The sequence below is a fragment of the Cervus canadensis genome, chromosome 11 (genome assembly GCF_019320065.1).
Source record: "Cervus canadensis isolate Bull #8, Minnesota chromosome 11, ASM1932006v1, whole genome shotgun sequence".
Taxonomy (NCBI): domain Eukaryota; kingdom Metazoa; phylum Chordata; class Mammalia; order Artiodactyla; family Cervidae; genus Cervus; species Cervus canadensis.
In genome coordinates, this window is record NC_057396.1 from 29,677,366 (window position 1) to 29,702,393 (window position 25,028).

The following is a 25,028-nucleotide window of genomic DNA, read 5'->3' on the forward strand; positions in this document are numbered from 1 at the left end:
GTGGGAACCTGAGTCAAGCAAGTTTATCAGCTCCATATTTCCAATAGCATTAATTTTTAATTAAGGCATGTACATTGTTGTTGATTTTTTTTAAAGGTAGAATGCTATGGCACACTTAACAGACCACAGCATAGGGAAACACAACTTTTATATTCACTGAGAAACAAGCAAAGAAGATCATGTGACTCACTTTTTTGTAATATTTTCTTTATTGCAGTGATCTGGAACCAAACCCACAGTATCACCAAGGTATGTCTATAAACTTGTCTGTAGCCCCAATTTTTGTGACTGCCACCTTGGAGACACCGCCAAAGCACTGAGCAGCAGGAATTACACTTGTGATCTCAGCTTTTGTAGCTTTTAAAAGCTGATGTATGAGGGTCTGGCTTCCAGCCAGATCTGGGTGCTGAGATCCTCCCCTTAAAGACACTGACAGGTTTTGGCACATCCTCAAATACTGGGAGCCATTAAAAGTATAATAGGCTGCTTGGACAAGCACAAAGATTTAAGAGATGACAGAGTTGGGACAGGGTTGAACAACAAGGTTCACCTCCTACACAAGACCACTCCTCCAACACCAGGACAGATGGTTGTTTCATCCAAATAGGAACCAACACAGAATGCCAAGAAAATATGAAGAAACAGAGGAATATGTTCCAAATTAAAGCACAAGATAAAACTTCAGTAAAAATTAATAAAATGGAGATAAGTAATTTACCTGATAAAGAACTGCAATGAGTGGTCATAAAGATGCTCACCGAACTGGGGAGAAGAATGGATGAACATGTGAGAACTTCAAGAGAGAGATGGAAAATAGAAAATAGAAAAGAATACCAAATACAAGTCACAGAGCTGAAAGATAACTGAAAAATACACTAAGAGGGGTTCGAAACAAGACTAGACAAAGCAGAAAAAAGAATCAGTCAACTAGAAGACAAGGCAGCAGAACTCATTCAATCAGAACAGCAAAAAGAAAACAAAAACTTAAAAAGTGAAGATAGCTTAAGGGACTTATGGGACAACACAAAATAAACTAATATTTCTATTACTAGAGTCCCAGAAGGAGAAGAGAGAGAGAAAGAGACAGACATCTTGTTGAAGAAATAATGGCTGAAAGCTTTCCTAACCTGGGGAAGTCTACAGACATCCAGATTCAGGAAGCCCAGAGAAGTCCAGATAAGATGAACCTAGAGAGACCCACACCAAGACACAATATAACTGAAGTGCTAAATGTTAAAGAAACAGAAAGAATGTTAAAAGCAGTCTGAGACTTTGTAAAACATTTAAATGTATTTACTTCCCATAACGTTGTGAAGTAACAACACATCAACTGCCATGTTCCTCATTTTACAGAAGAGCTAACTCAACTTCAGAAATTTTAAAGGAAATAATTATCAATAGTGTTATACCTAGAACAGAGAACCTTTGATTCACAGAAGTTAAACTTTCAATCATACCTTTGGACCTTCACCATCTGACATATCTCCTAAAATTCTCCCTGACGCTGAGATCATTAGTTGATTAATTCAAGGTCATTGAAAGCTATACAAAGCCATAACTCATTATTCTATGATCATGGAAGTACTTTGGGAGAGCAAGTGTTTGATCGTACTCTAAGTGAACAAGGAAGTTGTAAAGGGTGCTTCTCAAGAGGTCTTCAGGATATTGTGATCATTTTACTAATGGCTAGGTCATACTTTTCCATTAAATCTACCAGTCACCACACTGTGGGCAAAATTAGAGAAAAATCTAGGAATTAAGAAATGCTGACGACCTCACTTGTGCACTGCAATGCCAGTGCATTTTGGTTTTCTCCATCCCACTACTGTAAGCTATCCTCTCCTCAGCACAGAACTTGACCCCATATGGTGACAGTGGTATGCTACCCACCATCTCCCTGGTAAACATTTACTCTGCTCTAAGCATCAGCAAAAAACAAACGGTTCTTTGTAGGCCTTCAGGCTACTACAAGTTTAACACTAATCAGATATACCTGATGTCAAGAAATAATCCTGGTTCTTTGGGTGGAAGTCTAAAATGAGTTTTCTGATGTGCTAACAAATAATTTAGGTAATTAGGTACAAAGGAGATAAGCAAAGCTAAGTTTAAGTCTCATGCTTCCCATGATTTTTACTAATAGAGACTGATCGGAATAGTCTCATCCTTGAAAACACCTCTCTCCAGGCTTAGGGACTCCCAACATGCTGAGACTCACTCCACTATTACATCTCTGCGACGCTGGAGAAATTCAGTGGACTCTGTCAAACCAGGACAACAAATCTCTCAAAGTGTTAAAACAGTTGATAGTCAATATATTCATGGGGTAAGTTATGTAAACAGGTTAATAATAATCGCACACACACAATCTTTTCAGGATTGATTTCCCTGGAATCTTGGCATCATGGGATGTCAAGTGACTTTAAAATGTGATCATCTGAGCCTCCTGAATGGAGAAACAGTAAACTGCCAAAGAAACAGGCGTAGGATGATAATTTAACATTCCACATTCTACCCGCTATATAGTGTCATCTTTGGGATCTGCAGATGCCAGCTACATCAATTAAATAGAGCACCCCATCCCCACAGCTTCCTTCATGAAAGCTGAATATACTAACAGAATATTGATAACAAAGATTTTGCTAAATAGCCACTTTTTATTTTTAAGAGTATCCCTGTTTAAAATGTAGAAATCTAAAAATATATACGAACCAAATGTGGATGCATTGCATGTATGATTTCTCTTTGCATCTGGTAACTGCATGCTATTAGCTACACTTGGTACAACTTGCTACAGCTTGACATATTCTGGGATTTATTAAAATGTAAATGATAAAGCAGAAAAGAATGTTCAGACAATTGGATTACTCCATTGACTGAATGTTCCAATACTGTATCTATTTTTGTCAAAGCAATGGTGGCTCCTGCTGTGGAATGCTGAATGGAATAGTCCATTGTGGAACATGGGGAGAACTTGAATAAAGGAAATTGAAACCTAATCACTGAATTTTTAATTCCCCTCTCCAAAAGCAACAGATTGCCAATACTTTCTAAAAGAAATTATGATAATTTTGGCACATAATTATTGGAAGGCTACCATTCACAACTAAGTATTCAGCATCTATTATTGGATCTGTGACTTCATTCATGAAAACAATGATACATTTGCTTGTTTTGCTCTTGGCCTTGGCTTGTTTTATTTATGAAATTATACAATGAACATGAATATATGTGATATGGATGGCAGTGAATATGCACGAGAGAGACATTTTCCTGATGGGGACTGTTAGTATTTATTTCAGAGAAGAGAAGGCTGGGAGGTAGGTGTCTTTAAGGACTTGAAGGGATTGGGTTTAGAGAGAATGGAGACCAGCTGTCCTTTCTCTCCACAGGGAACAAGAGAAAATGGGATTAAACTACAGCGTGAGGGATTTGGGATCGAAATGAAATAGAATTTCCCAACTGTGTAGGCTCTCAAAACACTGAAATGTGTCTCAAAGGAAGTGGACATGAGTTTTATTTTGAGCGTTAAAAAATGGAAAGGCACATTTTCACTATATGATCTTATATGGACAAAGATGAATGGACTGGATGATGTATGGCTCCTGAATTCTCTTAATCTATGAGTAGAACCTAAAAATGGGGGGGGGGGTGCCAGTGGGGAGTGATAGCTAACAGAAGTAACTTTTTAAAATAGCAGTTATTTTTCAAAGTCAAGATTTTTCAAGGAGACAGACTGGCAACTTGTACCTATATGTGAAATGTTAAACTGAATGGAATGTCATGTAATAAGGTGGGTGGGAACAAAGACTGTGGGAGTACAATACATACTTATTTCTCCTCCACTCCCATTTCTGCTCTTTAGTAGTTCAAGTTTAAAGGCAAAATGTCCTTAGTCATGCGTGGAGTTTAACATATGTCTATTGATTTTTGAATTTGTAAGAATGTGGTGAAGGCTTCTGGGAAACTAAACTCTATCTCATTATGTGTGTGTGTGTGTGTGTGTGTGTGTACACGTATATATGTATATGTATACATATATATGTATATGTAAATATATGTATATGTGTGTGTGTGTATATGTGTGTGTGTGTGTGTGTGTGTATATATATATATATACATATGTATATAGGTTTGATCCCTGGGTCAGGAAGATCACTTGGAGGACGAAATGGTAACCCACCCCAGTATTCTTGCCTGGATCATCCCATGACAGAGGAGCCTGGCAGGCTACATACAGTCCATGGGGTTGCAAAGAGTAGACACAACTGAGTGATTAAACAACAACAACATGTATATACATACACATTACATATATATAATATACATTTTATATATATAAGTATACATGTATATGAAAGTGTTAGTTAATCAGTCATGTCCAACTCATTGTGACTCTACGGACTGTAGCTCACCAGGCTCCTCTGGGCCATGGGATTTTCCAGGCAAGAATACTGGAGTAGGTAACTGTTCTCTTCTCCAGGGGATCTTCCCAATCCAGGGATAGAACCCAGGTCTCCTACATTGCAGGCAGATTCTTTACCAACTGAGTCACCATGGAAGCCCATACATGTATATACAAATGTATATAATGTTTACTTTATACATTATATATATAATGTATGATATATATTACATATATAAGTATACATGTATATACATATGTATATAGTGTATATTTTTCAAAAAGTTACAGTCTAGCAAAATAAATGTATATTGCTCACATTTAATTAGCAGAAAATTTTGAGCACATGGGATTAAAATTGGTCTAAATTCAATTACTACTTTAAAAAATTACCACCAGACTATATGTTGGTTGTCTCTTGATTTGAAGATAATTATATTTTCCATTTCCTGGAGACAGCTTAGTGCAGCAGAAAGAACACTGTATTGGAGACAGAAGCCTGGGGTCAGGTCTTATCTGAGTCATGAACTGATCGACCTGGACAGTTCACTGACTCTTAATTTATGAGTTTCTATTCTGAGGAATAAAAAGTAAAATTAGGATATGTTAGACAGATTATTTTAAAGGTTCTCTTTTGGGTTCTAATAGGCTATCAATCATCAATACCAAAAGCTTTTAAGCTCTGAGCTCAATCTCAGGATATCTTTCCCTTCTCCAGGGGATCTTCCCAACCCAGGGATCGAACCCAGGTCTCCCACATTGCAGGCAGATCCTTTACTGTCTGAGCCACCATGGAAGCCCATACGTGTATATACATATGTATATAATGTATATTTTATACATATTAATATATATTATATATATATGATATATATTACACGCACACACATATATACACAAAATCTTTATAGAGAGGATTTCGTCCCCATAAAGTTAATAGTTTTCAACTTAGGCTGCATATTAAAATCACCCAGTGAGCTTTACAAAAAATTCCCAGTTCCCAGGCCCCACACCAATTAAATCAAAGTCTTTTGAGGAAGGCCCCATGTATCAGCAGTTTTCCACCTGGCAGTAACAATGTGCAGTCAAAGCTGAGAACTCATGCTTTGGGCACAATGAAATAAAGATATGTTGTTTCACTATGAACTCAAGAATTATATCTGTCTTGATACCTTCTATGACTTTAGTACCTAACAAAGTGTCTGGCATTTATAAAGTAGGTGCTCAGGAAATTATTAACATATTAAGTGACCTTTGGCCAATCCCTCATAAAAGAGGGTTTTTCAAATCTGGTGTCTACACTGATCATTTTCACTTTGATCTTCTTCACTGAATAAGAGCTCAATTCTCTACTTTTGTTTGCCAGTGCAAACAAGGAAGGCAAGTAAAATAATGGGCAACCTATTGCAGTTAGCACAATTCAACTATCTTGGGGTGGATGCAAGGAAATCATCCATCTCCATATCCTTTACAGGAGAGGCTTTTGGGGGAGCTAAGGATATGTCTCCTATATGACTCAGGTGAAAATAAGGGAGCTAAGGGGGAGCTAAGGATATGTCTCCTACATGACTCCACACATTCAGGTGAAAATAAATAAAACATCTGAGTATCCAGATGTCATTCACTCATTCAGCAGATGTTTATGAAGTACTTACATCATGCCAAACACTGTAATAAACCACTGTAGGCTTTCTCAATGAGGATTTTTCGCCAGAATTAAACCTTAATACCCTGGGCACCTGTACATGTAATGAATCAATTTCCTTCCTATACATATTGTCTAATTTTAGTTATATATCATTGTTGAGACAATTGGAAAAATATAGTCACTGAAATAATTGTTTTGCTCTGTGGATTCAGATGACAAACTCGAGATAAAAAAGGCTGCATGTTTAGGAGATAAAATGACCAACAGAATACAGTACCTGTCTTTTAGAACAGTATTCTCCAATAGAAGCTTCCCAGGTAGTGCAGTGGTAAAGAACCCACCTGCCAATGCAGGAGATGCAAGAGACTGGGGTTCGATTCTTGGGTTGGGAAGATCCCTTGCAGTAGGAAATGGCAACCCACTCCAGTATTTCTTGCCTGGAAAGCCCCAGGGGCAAAGAAGCCTGGTGGGCTACGGTCCATGGGGTCGCAGAGCTGGACATGTCTGACCATGCATGCACCCCTGTCCAATACATCTTTCTCAAGGATGGAATTGTGCTGCATCTGTGCCGTTCAACACGGTGGCCACTAGACACAGGTGGATCCTGCGCACTTGAGATTTAGCCAGTGCACCTGAGAAATTGAATTTTAAATTTTACTTAATATTAATTTAAATTAATGTAGCTATATATGGCAAGTGGTTACCTTACAGGACAAGGAAGCTCTAGAATATCATATCCAAATTGAAGAGATTGTTACATAAGTTCTCATAACCTGGGTGATAAGCACGAATACATGGTAAGAACATATTGCCATGAAAGCACCTAGGTGAATAAGCTAGTCTTAGGGTCGAGATGAAGACTTCTAAGAGGAAGTGATTTCTAGGATGAGACCTGAAGGACAAGAGATGGAGTCTGGAAGGGGTGATGGAGTACCAAGCAGAAGGTGTAGGTGTGTGAGAAAGCCCAGAAGAGAAAGAGGACATTAAGACATGGCAAAGATGTATGGCAAGGACCTACAAAAGCAGTGGGACTTGGTGAGTCCAGAGAAAAATGTTGGGGCCAGGAACCAGGCTAGGAAGGGCTTAGATGTTATGACAGTTAAAGGGCAATGGGAAGCCAGTGAAAAGTTTGCAACTGTGGAATGATATGATCATATCTGTGGTTTAGATGGATTTCCCTGGGTGCTATTTGGCAGTGTGAAAGGGAGAAACTGGAGGCATGAGATAGTAGTCCAGGTGATACTACGGTTGTCTTAAACAGTTGGAGGATGGAGACATACTTAAAAATGGAAAGACAGAAAAACCAGAGATTCACCTGATTGGCCATGACAGGTGGGAAGAGAAAAGACAAGGATCACACTTTGGTTTCTGACTTATAAGTAGATGACTGTGCTGTTTATTAAAAGCAATGTGGGATCACTGAGAAATTGCTTCTAAATTGAAAATTTCCCATCATATCAGATTATTTGCTCCTCATAGATCCTGAAACTAGCTTTGATATACACTAGCAAAAACACCCAAATTGTGAGCATACTCTTCCAAGAAATCAACACAAGTTCACAGTTGATGCAACATTGGTTTTATTGGGGGTTCAGGGGACATATGACAAAGTCTCATAAAATGTCAACAGAGTCACATTTTGTGCTTGGCTATGCTTAAAAAAGAAAACAACCTGTTTATTTATGAACTCACTTAATGATCACTGTGTGAGATATGGCCAATGATCATCATTTTGAAAATAGGACGGCCTGAGCCACCAGGAGGTCTAAGTGTGACAAAGCCGGATAGCTAAATGGAAATTTACAACAGTCAAACATTCAGGTCCTTCCAAAAGTCTAGATGCTTGCTCTCAAGTAGACACAGTTCAACTGACTCCTTCAAGACAAAATTGTGTTTTGAACCTCTGTATTCTCCAGTAGACCATTTTATTAATTATTACTAAGTGCCAACTAAAGGCAAAGGGGCTAGTATAGAAGACTAAGATTTCCTTAATTCTAGTTTTTTATGGCTGAAGTATTCTTGGGTTAGTTATATGGATAACCGACAATTAAAATAGCAAATAACCACTGATATTTTAAAAAACCATAAAGACTATCAAAACAGACACATTTAAACATTCTGCAGAAACTCTTATGAATATATACTGTGCATAAAACTGGTTAAGAAAATGCTCATTAGAAGATCTGACTGGTTTAGGTGAAGGAAGAACGCCAAGTAACTTAAGAATATCATTGAAGACATTGTACACATAACTTGGGCTACTGTGTGTTCTTTGTGGCTGGACCATTGACAGCTTTTGAAACTAAATATGTCAGTTCATAACTATCTTTCACATGGAAGTGAAAAGCCAAAGAGGTAGCCAAAAGTGAAGCAATCTACTTGGTATGGTGCTCCTTGATCACCCAGACAGAATGTTTCCATTGGTGAAATTCAAGCTCATGCCTCATTTAGGCAGGGTGGTATAGTTCAAGAGCCTCTGAGGGCATGATTTCTGGATCCAGTTCTGTTATACTCAAATGTGCGATCTTCTGTAAGTAGCTCTATCTTTACAGGTTTATCACATCTGTAGGAAAGAACATTGCAATAGATGACCTTTAAGCTCTCTCCACCCCCTATTTTGTTCTCAAGAAGTTGAGATTTCATGCTGACCAAAGCTAACAGTCTCCTCAGAGTCTGGTCCAAAAAAAGCTTAAAATGCTGATAAACTCTGTTCCCCAGTATCTTCCATTTCTGTCATGAAAATACATTCCACCATGCTAGTTCAACCAGAAAACTGAAAATTTTGAGAAGATGATTAAAGAAAATAGCTATGTGTCTACCATAGAAAAATATCAAGGAATATAGAAGTGGCAAAATTACAAACTTGGTTGCAATACTGTGACTTAGTGCCTTAGATCGTGAGCTCTGAAATCACAGTCCTGATTGTGAACCCTGTATGTGGCTGTTTGCCAAGTTAATTAAACCTCAACTTTCTTTATGTAAAATGGAAATACAAAATAATACCTATTTTGCAGGGTTGTTGTAAAGCTTAAAAGAGTTACTATATAAAATGCTTAACATGTAGGGAGAACTCAATAAATATACACTGTTATTAGGCTAACAGAAAAATCACAAATCAACATACTATCATCAATCACACTCACTTATTTTAATGGAAGGAATATGATTATAATTCTGGTCTACACCTGAGGTGGGCAAGGGGAAGTATGTGTGCAAAGTCTTCACCATATATGTACATATAGATTGGCAATGGAAGTCTGGAATTTAGTCAACTGGATCTGTGTATTCATAATTTCCTGAAATCATCAGGTAGATGCCTTCCTCTCTGACTTTGCTCACAATATTGCATCCATAGAAAGGATTCTATTTTCTTTTTCCTTCACATTTATCTATATCTTTAACATCCTTTAAAATTCACCTTGTATTTTCTTCCTTTGGGAACTTTCTTCCCTAGACAGACCAGTTTGCCCCACCTAAGGGGACTTCCTCTGAGCTCCTTGTTTATATCTTTCATTTTGCTCTTATAAATTGACTTGATCTGTTACTTCTCTTTTCAAAAGTTTATGTGCCTCTGTTTAACTAGGTTTAAACTCCTTAGAGGCAAAGACTATGTCTCACAGAACCAAGCTTGCCAGATACTGTATTTCGATGACACATTCTGAGTTCCCACCATCATTTTATCCTCTGTATTGCCTCCTACAACTCCGTGATTGCGAAAGAACTCAATATTCTTTAAGTCAGTCTTTTAAGGCCAAACTCTGTGTGTGGCTAACATGCAATCGACCTCTGGCATGAACAATTTTCTATTTTAAAAATTAGAGTATTAATAAGCATAGTCATACTAGAAAAAGAAAAGTTTTTAAAAAATGAATGTCACACAGAATTTAAATACAAACAGAGGAGTACACATGAGGAAGGGAAAATCCTCGCTCATTCCAAATCTAGATAGCTTTCTTAAGGGTTTCTGTCTCTTGAAAAGCTTGCCTCTTGTTCTGAGACGCTACTGGCTGAAACTGCAGCGTGTGGGTGTGTCGCTTGGCAGGAGAGAAGTCTTCAGGTGATGGCGTTGTTCTTTGTTTCCACTTCGCGGTTGTCTTTAGCATCCATCGGGACAGGGTTTCTGCAGTCTGTGTTCTTTCACTGGGAAGACATTCCTGAGGAAGGGGAACTATAGGACCAGCTGAAAGGAACATGGAGACGACTAAAAAATAACAGAACACGTCACAGAAGGTTATCACATTTGACTCTTTGATACAAATAAAGGAATGCTACGATACTTTGGGGGCCAGGCTATTTCCAACTATGAGTGAAATGCTGCATCACGAGAAAAATGGAGCTTTCTCACTGTTCACCTTGTTTGGGAATCAGTCAAGCAACAGCATTGTTCGGGAGTGTGTTGAGAGCGCCACGCTCCTCGCCCAGGGAGAAAGCGCTCTGTAAGAAAAGCTTCAGGTTTTATCCAACAGGCAACTTACTGAAATAGGACACGGAGGAAAACAACAAAAGAACACAGGACATTAAGGACACATTCAACTAAATCTAAAGACTAAATGCAAAGTAAAATAAGTGTGGGTACAGCAGTGCTTGGCAATGCAGGAGTGAACAGAGAATGGTTAGGAGTCAACGTTAATTCCTTGTGTCTTTGTATTTCTAGCGCCTAGCTCAGAACAAGACACATGGTACCCAGTGAAAGAGAATGAAAAGAACCACAAAAGGTAGACAGGGAGGGAGGAAGGGAAAGGCAGAGAAAGAATGAAGGAGAAGGGAGGAAGAGAGAATGAGAAAGAAAAGAAAGACTTCTGAAAGGTACAAGAGGTGAGAGGCAGAGTGTGCAGAGAAAAATGCTTGGGTGAGAGAATATTCATTGACCTGATAAGAGCAGGCTCGCGTAATCCGAGAAGAGGTTATACATTCCGAGTGGTTTGAAAAAGTGGGTGGGGCAATTTTCAGGAGGCTTTGAATGTGTTAAGGTTTAATTGGGGAAGGGTGGCAGGTTAATATAACTATTGTAGGCTTTTGAAGAGGATATTAACATGATTCAAATGCATCAAGTGGAAAGTGAAATATGAAACTCAAAGATGTCAACCCAATGGGAAAAAAAAAAACAAAACACCAAAGGATACTACAAGCAATTAATGAAGGCAGAAGGACTAGAGAATAGTCCTTCTGGTCTTAAAATAGAAAGGCAGGTGCTTGTCTGGGCTTCTTCTAGTTAATGTTGAAGGAAATGGGCTTAGGTCTCAGATCAAGAATTTCCTTCTCCCACTGGGTAGCTTTTTTCGTTCTTCGGCTGTTCCTCTTTTCCATCCCTGCCCTTCCTGAAAATGAACTTCAGTCTTTACTGTTTTAGCATCAAGGCAAAATATGTTAGTAAATACAGCACCTGGAGGTGGGATCAAATATAACTTTAAAGGGCAGCTGTTGGTACAAATGTCCTGAAGTTGTTCTTATACCTCTGTAAGAATCGTTTACCAAAATTCTGTGCTGGAAAAGATTTTAGAGACCAACTAATCCAACCCACTCATTTTACAGATACGGATTTTTGGGAAGAGCTGTGTTAATGTTTCTTTTATTATACAAAAGTTTTTATGAATGAAATATACTTTGCAGGTGGATTTTAAATTAACTAAAGCCTTTATTGTCAATCTCTTCATTATGTTAGCACAATGAAGATGCATAATGAATTAGGTACACCAAAAAGGATTTACTCTGAAACATTTCTCTTTCAGCACTAAACCCTTTGGATACACTGAAAATGTTGGTTCTTTTTCTAGGTTTATTATACCCAGAAAATACTATACCTAATAACTAACAGGTATAGTATACATATATTTCTGAAAAACTGTAAAACAACCTAGTATTAAAATATTATTAATAGGTATTTTTCTGTTCTGATGAAACATGCAATCAATGATCCTGGATGAGTGACTAAATAAACATAGATTTTAGAACTGATTATTTTGTGAACACACAATGGGAGGGTGGGGTGCTAAGGTTTTGATACATGTGTACAATACATTTGTGAATCAACAAAAATGCTACTGTAGCAAGGAAGGATGTTTCACACAATTTTTGAGAAACACTTTTAGGTAGCTAACAATGCAAAGCCCTTGTGTACATGATCAGATGAAAACTAAATCAATGTATTGCTTTGGTGTTGTACAGATGTAGCCCATGCATAATGTCTCTTCTACAATGTGAACCCCATCATCAAAATGAATTTTGAGGAATAAATAGTATAAATATGCAAAGCACCATATTCTAGGTGACTATTATGAGTCAAAGGTTTAACAAATCAGCTTTCTCTGGGACCTGTGACTACTTAATTGGAATGAGTAATATCTTGTATCATCTCAACATGAGCCTCCCTGGGAACCCTTTTTGTCTCCTGAACATATAAGCATATATTGGGACCCTTGCACTGCCTTCCTCGGGGTCCCTCTGTGATCTGATGGTGACAGTTCTCCAAATTTGCATCAGAAGCATCTACACCTACTGAGCACATAGCAAGTGCCAAGTGCCAGGCTGACCGGTCAACTCGCTGTTGCTCTGCCTGGGTTTCCCCTTCACAACTAGATCTTCAAGGGTCAGCACCTTGGTGTGGGGGGATCTCCAGTTCAGGAGACACTGTATCGAGATACCATAAAGGAAGGCGATGTTAGTGCGTAAATGACGAGAGCCAGAGTTTCAATTATTCATCATGTGCCACCCAAAGTGGAGGAAAAACAGAAAAGAAGTTGTTTTTGTTATGGTTTTGATTACTTTGATTAAATTAAAATTACTATCTCTGCCTAAGGCCATTTCCCTGGCATTTTATCTCATTATTCTAATAAAGGAAATGGATTTCCTATGAATAAGATTTACTATTCCAATATTCTCCATTACTTCAAGTTGTCCAAAGTCAAGATGAAGACTAAATCAGTAAAGAGCAGCAAATATTTTATAAATAATGTAAGTATGCACAACAATCACCCTTTTAGTGACTGTTAATTTCCAACATCTAGGTCAGACACATTCATTCTTACGTGAGAACATGGAGTTCTTTGCTTCCTTTATTAATTAACAAGGAATTTAAAAAATAAAAACTGACTTTAAAATAAACACTGACTTTAAAAACATTCTACTCAGGAATCATTTCAAATAAGGAGAAATGCCCAAGGGGAAAAAAAATCTCAAGTAGGCAACATGTAAAGCAACACACAACTATATGCACATTAGTATAATTACACATTGCAAATTATATCGGATGTATCTAATATCTAATTTTTTGAAAGCTGATTCCACTTGAGATTTCAATAACAGCATCAACATTTTGCAGGTGGCTCCTTCTGTATAGTATCCAAAGGGAATTATTTCTCTAATGTGCTTTCAACCCTCATGTAAAAGCTAAAGCTCTTCCTTAAAGGACCAACAAACAATGAACATTGGGAATGTTACCTTAATGGAAAAAGCAGGGGGGTAGGGTCCAAAGATAATGTTCGCAAGGTTATTTATTCTGTTCCTTAGAGGATCCTTATTCACTTCAAGAAATAAGAAACAAACTTAAACAAGAGCCTCATTAGAAAATGTGGTGAAGGCTACATACATATTCGGAGGCAATGATATGAAAAGCTTTTAGATCAATTGTTAAAATAAGTGTGCAAGTGAATGGCAGATTATACCTTGGACTGAAAACAGAGCCCTGGATTCAATTCTGCTCTGTTAAAACATATGGCTAATTTGTTCTAAAGAGGACATCAGATCAAAGTTCCATTTTGAAGAATAGGCTTTTGTCCTCATCTTTCTGTATCAATCAATCAATCAGCAAATAACCAAATATGTATTTGTGATCTTGGAGAATGGAGCATATTATTCAAGTTGATTGGATCCATTTTCTTGATTCCTCCTTAAAGATCTTTCTCCTAATTAGCCAGGGTTACTATTGAATTATTTAATTATCTGCACTTTTGTGCAATGAAATATGTTGTCATATCACATACTTTATCACGCTGTTGCTGTTCATACTTAATGATGCCTCTATAGTTAGCAGCTTCCTTTGTTCTGCTCAGTAAGTGGTTTTAGAAAAGGGGGTGGGCGGGGAAGGAGGAGCCTTGGGGTTTGTAAAATACAATCATACATTCCTGGTGCACATGCAAAACTTTGTGCATTTACATGAATTTCTTTTTCAAAATCTAGTTGCAATTCCATTTGGAATAACCTAAGAGGCACATGTCGGTGACTTCAAATGCAGCCAGAGTGATATTCCTATACCTTGAACACCTCTCCAGTGTATTTCCACTGCAGTGCAGTGGTAAAATCATGATTTAATTTTTTTTTAATCAGCAAGGAATGTCTTTAACAAGGAAGAAGTAAATTATGATAATTACTCTGAATGGTTGGATCCTTGAGCATTACTAATTAGCATTTATTGCCTGGATTATAGAACAATACATGTGAAACCGAACTGCGACTGCTCTTTTGCGTCCAAGAACTGAAAAAGGCAATGGATCAAGAGGCAGTACCGTCAGTGGTTGAGTCAGTGGTTTTATATCTCCTGGAGAGTGTGCAGGATTCCTTGTTTTTGAAATATACAAATGTGGTACTCGATATTTATGGCCCATTCATTTTGTGTGTGAGGCACATATTTACATATGATATCACAGTCATGGGAGACTAATGAGAGGAGAAACATTTTGGGTATGATGTCATTTTGGGACAATTTTACCCATTGTGAGAGTTTAACAATAAAGAGCGTAAAACTCTCCGTTTTATGATAGTATGAATTTTTCTATGGAAATTTTGACTTAAAAAAGGAAACAAAGAACTCAGTTCTTAGTGAAGAAAATTCTACATTCACCTCTGCACTTTCTTGAGAAAAGGCAATTGGTCTCTGGTTTAAGAGTCTTTTTTTTTTCCATTAAGAATTTGTAATAAATAAGATACTGAAGTTAGAAATACATGAGATACTAATCAATAGAACAACATCATTCCTGTAAATAAATGCTACTCATATAATTTGGCAACTGGAATTCCTAAATAACCCAGTAGGTAGGAGAGAAAGGAAAAATTAACCATTCATCATTCTTGCTACAGACCCACCGTTTTCCTCCAAACCCCATTAAAGCGGATGAAGACGAAGAAACACATCGTAATATAAAGCCAGTACTAAATACAGTCACTAGTCTTCCCAATACCTTTATGGATTCCCTACTCTGATCCTTTTTAGTTTGAAAGAATAAGTTTGGCTAAATCTGTGAGGAGATTAAACAGGCTGGTGATAAAAATTAATTCTGCTGAATGAGCAAATGCATTTGGATCGCAGAGATGCAAATAAGACAATACTTTTCTTTCCCTTTGACATACCAAGCGGATTAGTTTAGAATGCTAAATTTGATTTTATTAGAATATATTAGCAGTGTTTTAATTAATACCAATCAAACATTTTCTTTCCCTGGGGCTTGATGTGTTCCTAATGCTTTCTAAATCATCTGTCTTTTATCCATCCAAAAAAAAAAGAAAGAAGAAAGAAAAAAACCAACCAAATTAGCAGAGCCTTTTGTTACATTCTTCACAATTTTACTATATTCAACAGAAAACTATGAGTTGTTTACCTAAAGGTGTCTTGCCCATAAAATTAGTTCCCAGGTGCTGGATTTAAATGAGTCCTGTTCACTTGAACACTTGATTTTTTTCTTTTTAAAAAAGGTTGAATAAGAGACTCGAAAAATAAACATCTTCCATGTTTTTCTTTTGGGGAAAAGTGCTGCAAAAGGAGTTTTGGCTGGTTCGTCTTACTTGGCTTTATTCTCACTAGAGCTTCCTAGGGCTGTTAAATTTCCAACTGCATTGGTTTTAAGCTGGCACTTTGGAAAGAGGGGCAAAAAAGGAATAAAAAAAAAAAAGGAGGGGGGAATCTAGTTAAAAATATGGTGAACCAGTGTGCCCTGTGAACTGAATTGTAACTGTGTGTTGCAAGGAAGTGCTGCATTGCATTTCACTCATTATTCCCTGCTTTTCTCTCAAGCTTCCTGTCCTTCTGTGTCCCGAAAGCTCCAGTTCACTTCTTTCTCTTTTCTTCCCACAACGCAGCACCCCCCCCCCCCCATTTCTCCGCCTTATTTTTTTTTTTATCTGCCAAGCTGGATTTGCACTTTTAAAGATCAGTATCAATAATGCCCTGCTTGTTTCGGTGGCACTCTTCCTTTAAAAGACAGCCCCCTCTAATTGATGCGTCTGGGCTAGTCTAGACTGGTAGTGATTGAACCAACCACCAATTATGTTATTCATTTCACTGAACTTCACTGATGGGCTCGGTGAGGAAGAAGGGGTGTTGAGAAACCTGCCCTTACACTGAAGCAGTTCCCTGCTGAAATATAAAATCTCGTGTGTCGTTATGCACTCCTGATTGCCTGTGTGATCAATCGTATGATAGCAACCTCAGGACATGAGCAACCCACTTGAAAACATGTAAAAAACCGAAAGAGTGTCTTGGAATAGAAATTGTATCACTTGTATTAAATTACTAAGCTATTACATTTAAAAATCATAGAAGAATCATATCTAGTGTGCTTTTATTGATCCCCGCATACATTTTCATAGAATAAGATGTAGATATATTTTGACTTCCAAAAGTACCAATTATTTGGCAAATACTTGGTATGAATCAAGTGGTAATATATATCCGTAAGTTAAACAGATGCCCTTCCATAATTTCCAAATGCCTATGCATACGCATCAGATAAGATGGGGGAAAAGCATTAATCTATTGTATAAAACCCAAAAGATAACTTGAAAATCAAATAGCTCTTTTCTTCAAAATATATTCAGGCCATCAAAGGCTGGAAAGTAATATTTAAATATTACAACTACTAGAAGGTTTCAACAAAAGGCACAATGCTATTGTTGTACAATTCATTTTCTCGATTCAGTTTTCTGATACAAAATGGTTTCTTGACTGATTTGCAGTCAGTTATTAAAATGGCAATAAACCCTTAAAAAAAGAAAAGCAGAAAAAGAACAGTTTCCTTAACCTTTGACGACATGTATAAATTGAGGTTATATCTGATATAAAGTCTTCAAAAGAAAAGAAGAAAGCATTTGAAGTCAGGGTTGATTTAGGTATTTTCCAAAAATAGAAGACAAATGTTGCCCCAAAAATATTAAAATGGTTTAAATGAAATTGTATATTGGAATTTTTCATAACAAAGGAAAGGTAAGTTACTGTTTCTCTAACCATGAGACAGATCTAAATCACTGAGATTACTATGGTATGAAAAGTTAAAAACTGCAAACTGGGTAATGCTAACAATTACCTTGAGAGATTATTTCAACTGTATAGCTTGGTGTTATAAATAACTTTGTTGGATCAATTTTTTGAAATCCTGATCATTTTTTTTTTCCAATTTTTAAATAAAGAATAGGCATTGACAACTCCTATAGGATACAATAATTCTGTTTGCACTGTTTCCTTTTATATGTTTAAAAATATATATATCTCCTATTATTTTTTCTTTTATATGTTTAGAAAATACATTTGCAACCTCTATTACTTTTAAGCTCATTCTACATAACCTCTTAAAATAAATGCCAAGCAAGGAGGCTATATCTGTTTTATTTTTTAAAATCTTACAAAGTAATACAAATTTAATCTTGGTTAACACCATAAATTCCATCCTTCTAGCAAGTCTAGTAAGAGCAGAATTTTTAGCTTATTGCTATTTTAGCTCACACGATTGGTTCACCCCTACCCGTGTCTGTGTGTTCACTGCCCAGCCATACATGATGCACGTGTGGGCACTGAATATATACTCTAGCCACATGCCCATTTTAATTGGGCACAATTTTAAGATTAACTGTTGAGTTGAAAAGTTGGAGGCATGGGGCATGCTGGGACTTCAGCTGCTATGTTCTGAGGTCAAGCATCAGGTACTGAGCTGTTCTTGTTACGCTCGGATAGTACTGCGTGTTGCTCTCAAGGAATAGACCAGGAGATGTGAGTTCCACAAGCCTCAGGCATTAACAATATACATGCATACACATCGCAGCCAGCACGCTATTATCACGGAATATGTACCTACTTTAACAGAAATCCAGGAGCTGCCACTTTTCTGATCACCTGATCCCACCTAACAATGAAAACCTCAGAGGTGCACTCAGGCACTTCGGACAAACTTTTCTTTTGTTTTTGCTTCAAAGAAAAAAAGTTCCACCAAATTTCCAGGATGCAAAGGCGCGACTCGCAGCTCCCAAGAGCCTAACCCGTGGATTTAAACGGTAAACATCACAAGTTAGGGTCTCAGGGATTGAGAGGCGCGCGCTAAATTGTTCTTTCTTGAGACAAAACAAAGCAAAACAGGAATGACAAGCAGTTTGTGTTCGAGTTGTTGACTAAAGGACAACAAACAGGTGGTAGGATATTCCCTCACTCTCTTCAATTGCCCTCGTCCACAAAATCTGGATTCCACTTAAGAGTAGATACATGCACACAGACGCAGGGTCTGTGGGCGCATATACATACCTGAACATACAATCGTCAGTCTATCAGAGAAAACTCTTTGGAGCTTTGGGCAAAAGAGTTTAGTAAAATGGAAAATAGTATGAATAAACTCAGAAATGCCCACGTTTTGCAAACCACGGTCTACAGTCAGGATTAAACGTCTCTTCAAAGCTTTAATTTACAACTAGCACCAAGGACGGTAAAGAAAATCGGAGGCATCTCTTTCCCCCGGGCGAGCATGCCGCATGCAAAACCATCCAAATTGGGTTTTTCAGAAGGAGAAGACCGAGGAGGAGGATTTGGAGGCTTGGAAAGTATAAATACGAATAGCGTTTTAAACTCACCCATTGGAAGTGGAGTCAGGCTGCAGCTCCCGTAGCACCATCCGAGCAAGGGGGGGAAATGTGAGCTGCAGGGCGCTCGCCTGGGCGAGGTGTTTCAGTAGAGGACCGAGAACTGGGCGGGGAGGGGGAGGCGGGGGCAGGAAGCGATACACCAAATCTAGAGACTGTAACTCTGTAGTTTATGCTTTGACGAGGGGAGGTGGGGGGCAATTCGGTGGGAGTGGAGAGAAGGACTGGGACTGATCAAATTTTGAGTATATTCAGTTTAAAAAAAAATTTTTTTTTAATGTTTTCATAAGAATGAACCCTCCCCAGGGTTGCTTTTCAAAATTTCCTCCTTCTTTCTTTAGCGTGCACTTTGCCAGTCCCGCGAACAGGCCTCCTGTGCATCAGCTGCTTGGCTGAAGCCAAGGCCAAACCACCCCGAGCCAGCACCAGGCTGTCACTCGGTCGAGGGGAGTGGGAAGGGGTGGGCGCCAGCCTGGGAGGCGCATCTCCCCCGCCCCGCTCCCGCTGCGGATCCTTTGAAGCCTTTTGCCAATATTTCGGAGGAATCCGAAGCATAATTCCCCTCCATCTTCGCAGACAGCTACTGGTTCTGTACCTGCTAGATCGGCGCTTCCCCCATCTGCCTGGAAACTGGGCTTTCCTGTGTGGGGACGGCTCCCAGTGCCGCCTCCAAAAAAAAAAAAAAAATGAAACGAAAGGGAGGGGAAGTGGGTGGGAAGATGGCTCTTTTAACATTTTTTCTCCCCCCCTTTTTTCTTTCTTGTTTCTCTCCTGTCCTTCTTTCTTTTTCTTCTTTTATTCCAGCCTGAGCCAGGTAGATGGCTGGCTAGTCAAAGAGAATGACAAAGCAGCCCCTGATAGGAAGGAACTGGAGGGGGCCTCGGGCACTTAGGAAAAATGCTAAGTATTTTGTATGTATTTCCATATGCAACTAAAAACCGTTAAAGCTCCAGGATCCCCCCACCCCTGTCCCTCCCCCCACCCCTTCCAAAATAGAATCATACCAGCAAGACAGCTAAATTACGTCTCTTTTCCTGCTGTATAGGGTTATTCAGCATCCCCCCCCCCCCACCCCAATCTTCAAGACAACTTTTTTTTTCTCACCTCTGTAGGTTCTCCTCAGGCACAATCCTCCGTTCAGGGTCTCTGCTTTTTCTCTCCCTTCCCTTTTCCTCTCGGAAAAGCTAGTCCGTCATCATCCTACCTAGCTTCTCTCTCTCTCTCTCAACCTCTCTCCCTTCTTCTTTTACTATTAAAATAATAATAATAATAATGGCCCTTTCGACATAGCAGCATGAAGTGGCTGCCTTTGAGAAAGCACATTTAATCTTTACTGGCTCCCCTAGGCTTCAGTGAAGAAGGAGAAGGCAAGAAAAAAAAAAAAAGGGAGAGAGGAAAAAAAGATTGTAAGGGAGGCTGCTGACGGACAGCAAGCATCAGGCACAAATCAGCGACAAGTTGAATTTTCCTAGACCACACTGCCCCCTTTCTTCTCAGCTCTCGCTGGGCTCCTGGAAAGCCCGAGTGTCTGGTTACAGGAGGCAATGGGTCTCCTTTTGCAACCATGGTGCGGATTCCTCGCATGCCTGCTTAAATCGCTGGCAGAATAAGGAATCAATATCCCCCTCTAATCACCTTTAGCTCTTCTAGGGCTTCTGAGAACCCACTTTGCGCTCCTCGCCGCTCCCCCCCGCCCTGCCAGGCTCCTCCATACAAAGCTTGTAGTCCTGTCATTTCTCACTTCCTTCCATATCTTGGAGACAAGCCTCTCTTCTAATATCCTCTCACCCGCTCCCTCTCTCTGTTGTCCTGTGTCTCAGACCTGACTCTCAGCACCGGATGCACTAGGGCTTCTCTATGACTACTAATGAGACCAAAAATACACTAGCAGGTCAGGGGGAAGGCCAGACATTGTATTATACAAATACAAAAAAACGAAACCAAAAAAGAAAAAAACCCTCATCCCTGCTAGATCCAGAGATCAGGTATCACATTTTCCAAAAGAAAAAAAAAAAAATGGGGGGTGGAGGGGAGCAGCGAAGAGAAGAGACCACAGTGCAGTTCTCTGCCTAATTGTTCAACATCCCATGGGCATTTAAGACACGTATGCTTGTGACTGCAGGTGATGTACTTGGTGAATCTTGCTGGGTTTTCTTTACGGACAAGAAGTCAACAATGCCCAAGGACTTCTTTGAAATTGACATTTAGAGGGATAAAAGAGCAGTGATTCAAATCTGTATTTAAAGTATACACTCCATTAAGGCATGTGATGACTACAATGCTAAAAATCTCTTTCTTTTCAATGGCTGTGCTTTACACATTGACTCTGTTTGTCATGTGTACTAATTTACCGCTTAAGTTCATTTCCAAATCCAAGGGAACGTATCAGTGACTGTAGCTCATCCTGACCCTCCGCTTCCACTACAGACATCTTTTCTTACTCCTGAAGCATTTCTCCTCAAATGTCCATCAGATCCATACACACTTCATTGATCAGCTGACAGTCCCTTGATCGTGAGAAGTAATCATTCAGATGACAGAAAAAAGTGGCACAAGAAGAAAATGAAAGACATCCTGAATTGATGAAAATCCTATCATTTTTGCGGGCGCACGTCTTAAAAGCTCGGCTACTCGAGGATCCTATAAAGCCGGTGTCCCTTGAAAATTGGGGTCTCTACCTATCTGAACACACAGTGGGTATGTTGCCACCTTCACCCAATTTTTGTGGCTAGAATCATGCAGACAACAGGCAGTGCTGTGTTGAATATAATGCCGGGCTCTGTAAAGACCAAGGAAGGGAGGGAGGTAGCTGATGATGCAGGTTTCTTCCAAGTTGATGTTTTTAAAAGGTAGTTTCTTTGTGCTCAATTCAAGATATTGTGCTTTGTCTCTGACTGTGAGACCTGCAGAAACACAGATGGATGCCAAGGAAAAGAAGAAAAAGCACAAACAAGAAGAAGATGCAGAGAGAGGAAGAAGGGAGAGGAGGAGAGAGGAAAGCAGAACAAATCAAGGCAGAAAGGGAAAGACCTACAATCATAGTGTTGGGTTTCCTTTTTTTTTTCTTTTTGTCATTACTGGGAAGGAGAAAGAGATGGCTGGCAGGGATTGGAGACTGGATTAGAATCTTTTTCAGATTTGGCTAATAGGATGTTTGCACTACACTGATGCAGAAAAAGAAACATGCTAGAATAATCATAAAGGGTGGAGCTGTCAAAAAAAAATCTTTGACTCACTGGGTGCCTCCCTGTAACACCAAAATGAATCATTCCTAAGGAGAATCATCAATTGTCTTAGTGTCCTCATATATGAAGTCCCGATTATGGGAATCATGATTGTGATCATCTTCACGAAGGAAAGGTAGACAGAGAATGACATTTCCTGAGCTTCTCCAAAACCTCTATATATTTGCAGCAATGGTTCAGCATGATTTTCACACACTGAGCTTATCTATCCCCGTCTGTATTCACTCTGTTTACAAAGATACACAAACATGTAACTTACAAAAGTTTTGCTATGAACACATCATCTTCTCTATACAACTCAGCGATGTCTTTAGAGGATACTTATTTCAAGCAGTTAACACCTGACCCCAATTTCTGTGGGTAATTAGTGAGCTAGATAACCACACAAAGTGGGTAATTATTTAGTACCCAAGGGTACGCTAGAAGTGGGTAGTGGTTTTGTTAACAAAAGCACATCTCTAATTATTGTATCTATGATGGGTGTCTCAAAAATATCAGTTATTGTATCAAGTGAACCATGATAAATAAGTGAACTATTTTGCTGTCCTTAGCATATATATGTGTATGTGTGTGCACGCACATGTGTATATTCTATTATGGTTAATAATATTTACCGCTCCTGGATGGGGTGTTGTGAAGATTAATTAGTAACATCTATAAGACTCTCAGAGATGCAATGTGCTAAGAAACTTCTAAATATAGTATTATTATTGCTCTTACTACGTTGATGAATAATCCCAGGATGGAAGAAGCTAAGGGAGTTGATTTCAATTGGATTGAAAATATGCCGAGATCACAAACGTGATGAGTTTGATCACAGGGAGTGGTCTCTGACCTGATGGAGCACAACACAGGCAGTAAGGGAAAAGAAAGGTGGATGCTGTTTCACTGACAGTCTCAGCAAGGATCGGAGGAGCCAGGGTGGGAGGGGAAGAGCAGGAGGCAGGAGGCAGAGATGGGCCGGGAAGGAAGCTGAATCAGGCGGACCACACCCTCATTCCAAACTCGGTCTGTGCTTCCCTTTGATGAGCAGCAAATAGGCACAAAAATCCCCAAAGAAGACATCCATGCCAGTCCTGGGACAAATTCATCATCATTACAATCAATCAGCCAGCTATGTAGTGTTTCTTCTAGGGAAGAATCATCAGTACAAATCATTTTCACAAATGCAGATACATTTCCAAATATTACAGTATTGCGAACAGGCACACACAGACCAACTTCAGATATCTTTAACCCAGGCTACGAGCAGCAACGAAGAAGCACTTTCTAATGCAATTGCTTTTATGAATCACCCGCAGGATGGGAAGGGGATATTATTAATTTCTGCAGAGAAAGAAAGAAAAAGAGAGAGAGAGGAGAGAAATAGAAGAAAAGAAAAGCCCGTTGCTTTCAGGGACCCTAAATCTGGAGAGCAATCAAACCTTGAAAACAAACAACAACAAGAACTTACTGCTTCTTTCTCTGTAAAGGTCCGTCTCTTTGCCCCGTGTCTGGCTGAGGCAGGGCAGAGAAGAGGCCTCTGGGATCCAAATCTTCAAGTAGGCTCACCACATTTTTTCTTTCAAAGCAAGGTTGTCTTGGGGATTAACCCTAGGAGTCTGGGAGAGGTGAAGCATGTTGGGAGGATGACAGGAAATATACAAGGATATTGTGTTCAGCCCAGTTTACTGCCTCCAGGGAATAGGAAAGGGAAAGGGCCCCATGAGTCGGCCAACAGGTACCACTGCTGAAATCTCTGCTTGGAGGACAGCCTCCGGGACACGTGTTTATGCTCTGATTGGAGGCCAGCGGTGTGATGAGTGCACTGTAAGAGTTTGGGAGCAGAGGGGAAATTTCTCCAGAAGCCACCTAAGCCAGGCTTCTGACCTGAAACCCAGCATTTGTCACCCCCTCTCTGAACTCACAACTACAAAGGCAGCCTGGCATTCTCCAACCCGCCCAGCTCCTTTCAAACCCACAGACTGTGCCAGACTGGCCCCACCTCCCACTGCAGCAAATTCTGTATCCCTGCTCCATGCTGTGTTGTAGGGAGCCAGATTTCCGCTTTGTCTTACCTGGCCTTCCCCTCTGCCACTGCCCCTGGCTCTCAGTTCCTGGCATGGTTTCACAGGTCCAAACAGTTGCTTTCCCTCTCCCCCATCATCATTTTAAGCGCATCTGGTTTTCCACTGCTCAGATTTTTAGGTCTCAAATCCTTTTACGTCTTACAACTTTTCTTCATCTCTGGCCACCACCATCTCCTTTCTTTGACCTCTCTCACTGTCTAGTTGGACTTCTTTTTCTTTTCTTTTTTTTTTTTTGGCCATATCACAATATAGTCCTATCTCATGTCTCAGACTGAAAACTCAAACTGCAAGTCCACTGCTGGCATCTCCCTCAACCTGGTCTTTCCCCACTCACATTAACATAGAAAGTAAGCCAGTGCATATCAGGGCACTTTTTAATAGCTCACCTGAAAACAGATGAAGCCAGTAGAGAACAGGGTGTGTGTATATGTGTGTGTTAACTCATCTAACTACAGGAATGCGGCAAGAAAAAGTCTGAGGTACATGGGTGGAAGAAAGAACAGAGGAAGCGATTCTCATATATTCAGGATATTTAGGACAAAAGCAACGAAAGCTAATTGTTACAAGAACTTATCATTTAAAATTGTATTGTTATGTCTGTGTGCGTGTGTTGCATACACGCACAAAGTGCCTCCGCGCGTCACAATATCCTAAGATCATCGTATTACCTGGAAGGGTATTTACCATCCTGTGAACAGTGACAGGAAGGTGCTACATGGTCCTGTAGCTGAAAGCTGAACACGAAAGCCTTCGGGGATGACCCTGAGGGGGAGATAAAACCCTGAAAGTCACCCGCTCCCTCCGCCCTGTGTGGGCTGGAGGCTAAGAGAGGTGAC

The 25,028-nt window shown here is 39.4% G+C and overlaps 1 protein-coding gene across 15 annotated transcripts in view; it reads right to left on the minus strand.

The window, feature by feature from the left end:
* Positions 1-7,606: 7,606 nt before the first annotated feature.
* The window catches only part of LOC122449730, a 366,628-nt gene continuing 349,206 nt past the window's right edge, over positions 7,607-25,028 (minus strand). For 5 of the 15 annotated variants that reach the window (XR_006272003.1, XR_006271999.1, XR_006272001.1 and 2 more), the window contains 3 exons: positions 19,983-23,724; positions 18,870-19,545; positions 7,607-10,251 (listed from right to left, as the gene is read on the minus strand). Coding sequence is in view for 3 of the 15 variants with exons in the window: in XM_043481673.1 (XP_043337608.1) it covers positions 8,517-8,613; positions 10,035-10,251 (314 nt within the window). In the remaining 12 variants the exon portion in view is untranslated. The remainder of the gene's footprint in view (positions 10,252-18,869; positions 19,546-19,982; positions 23,725-25,028) is intronic. The other 10 variants (XM_043481673.1, XM_043481674.1, XR_006272005.1 and 7 more) reach the window with 9 other exon arrangements.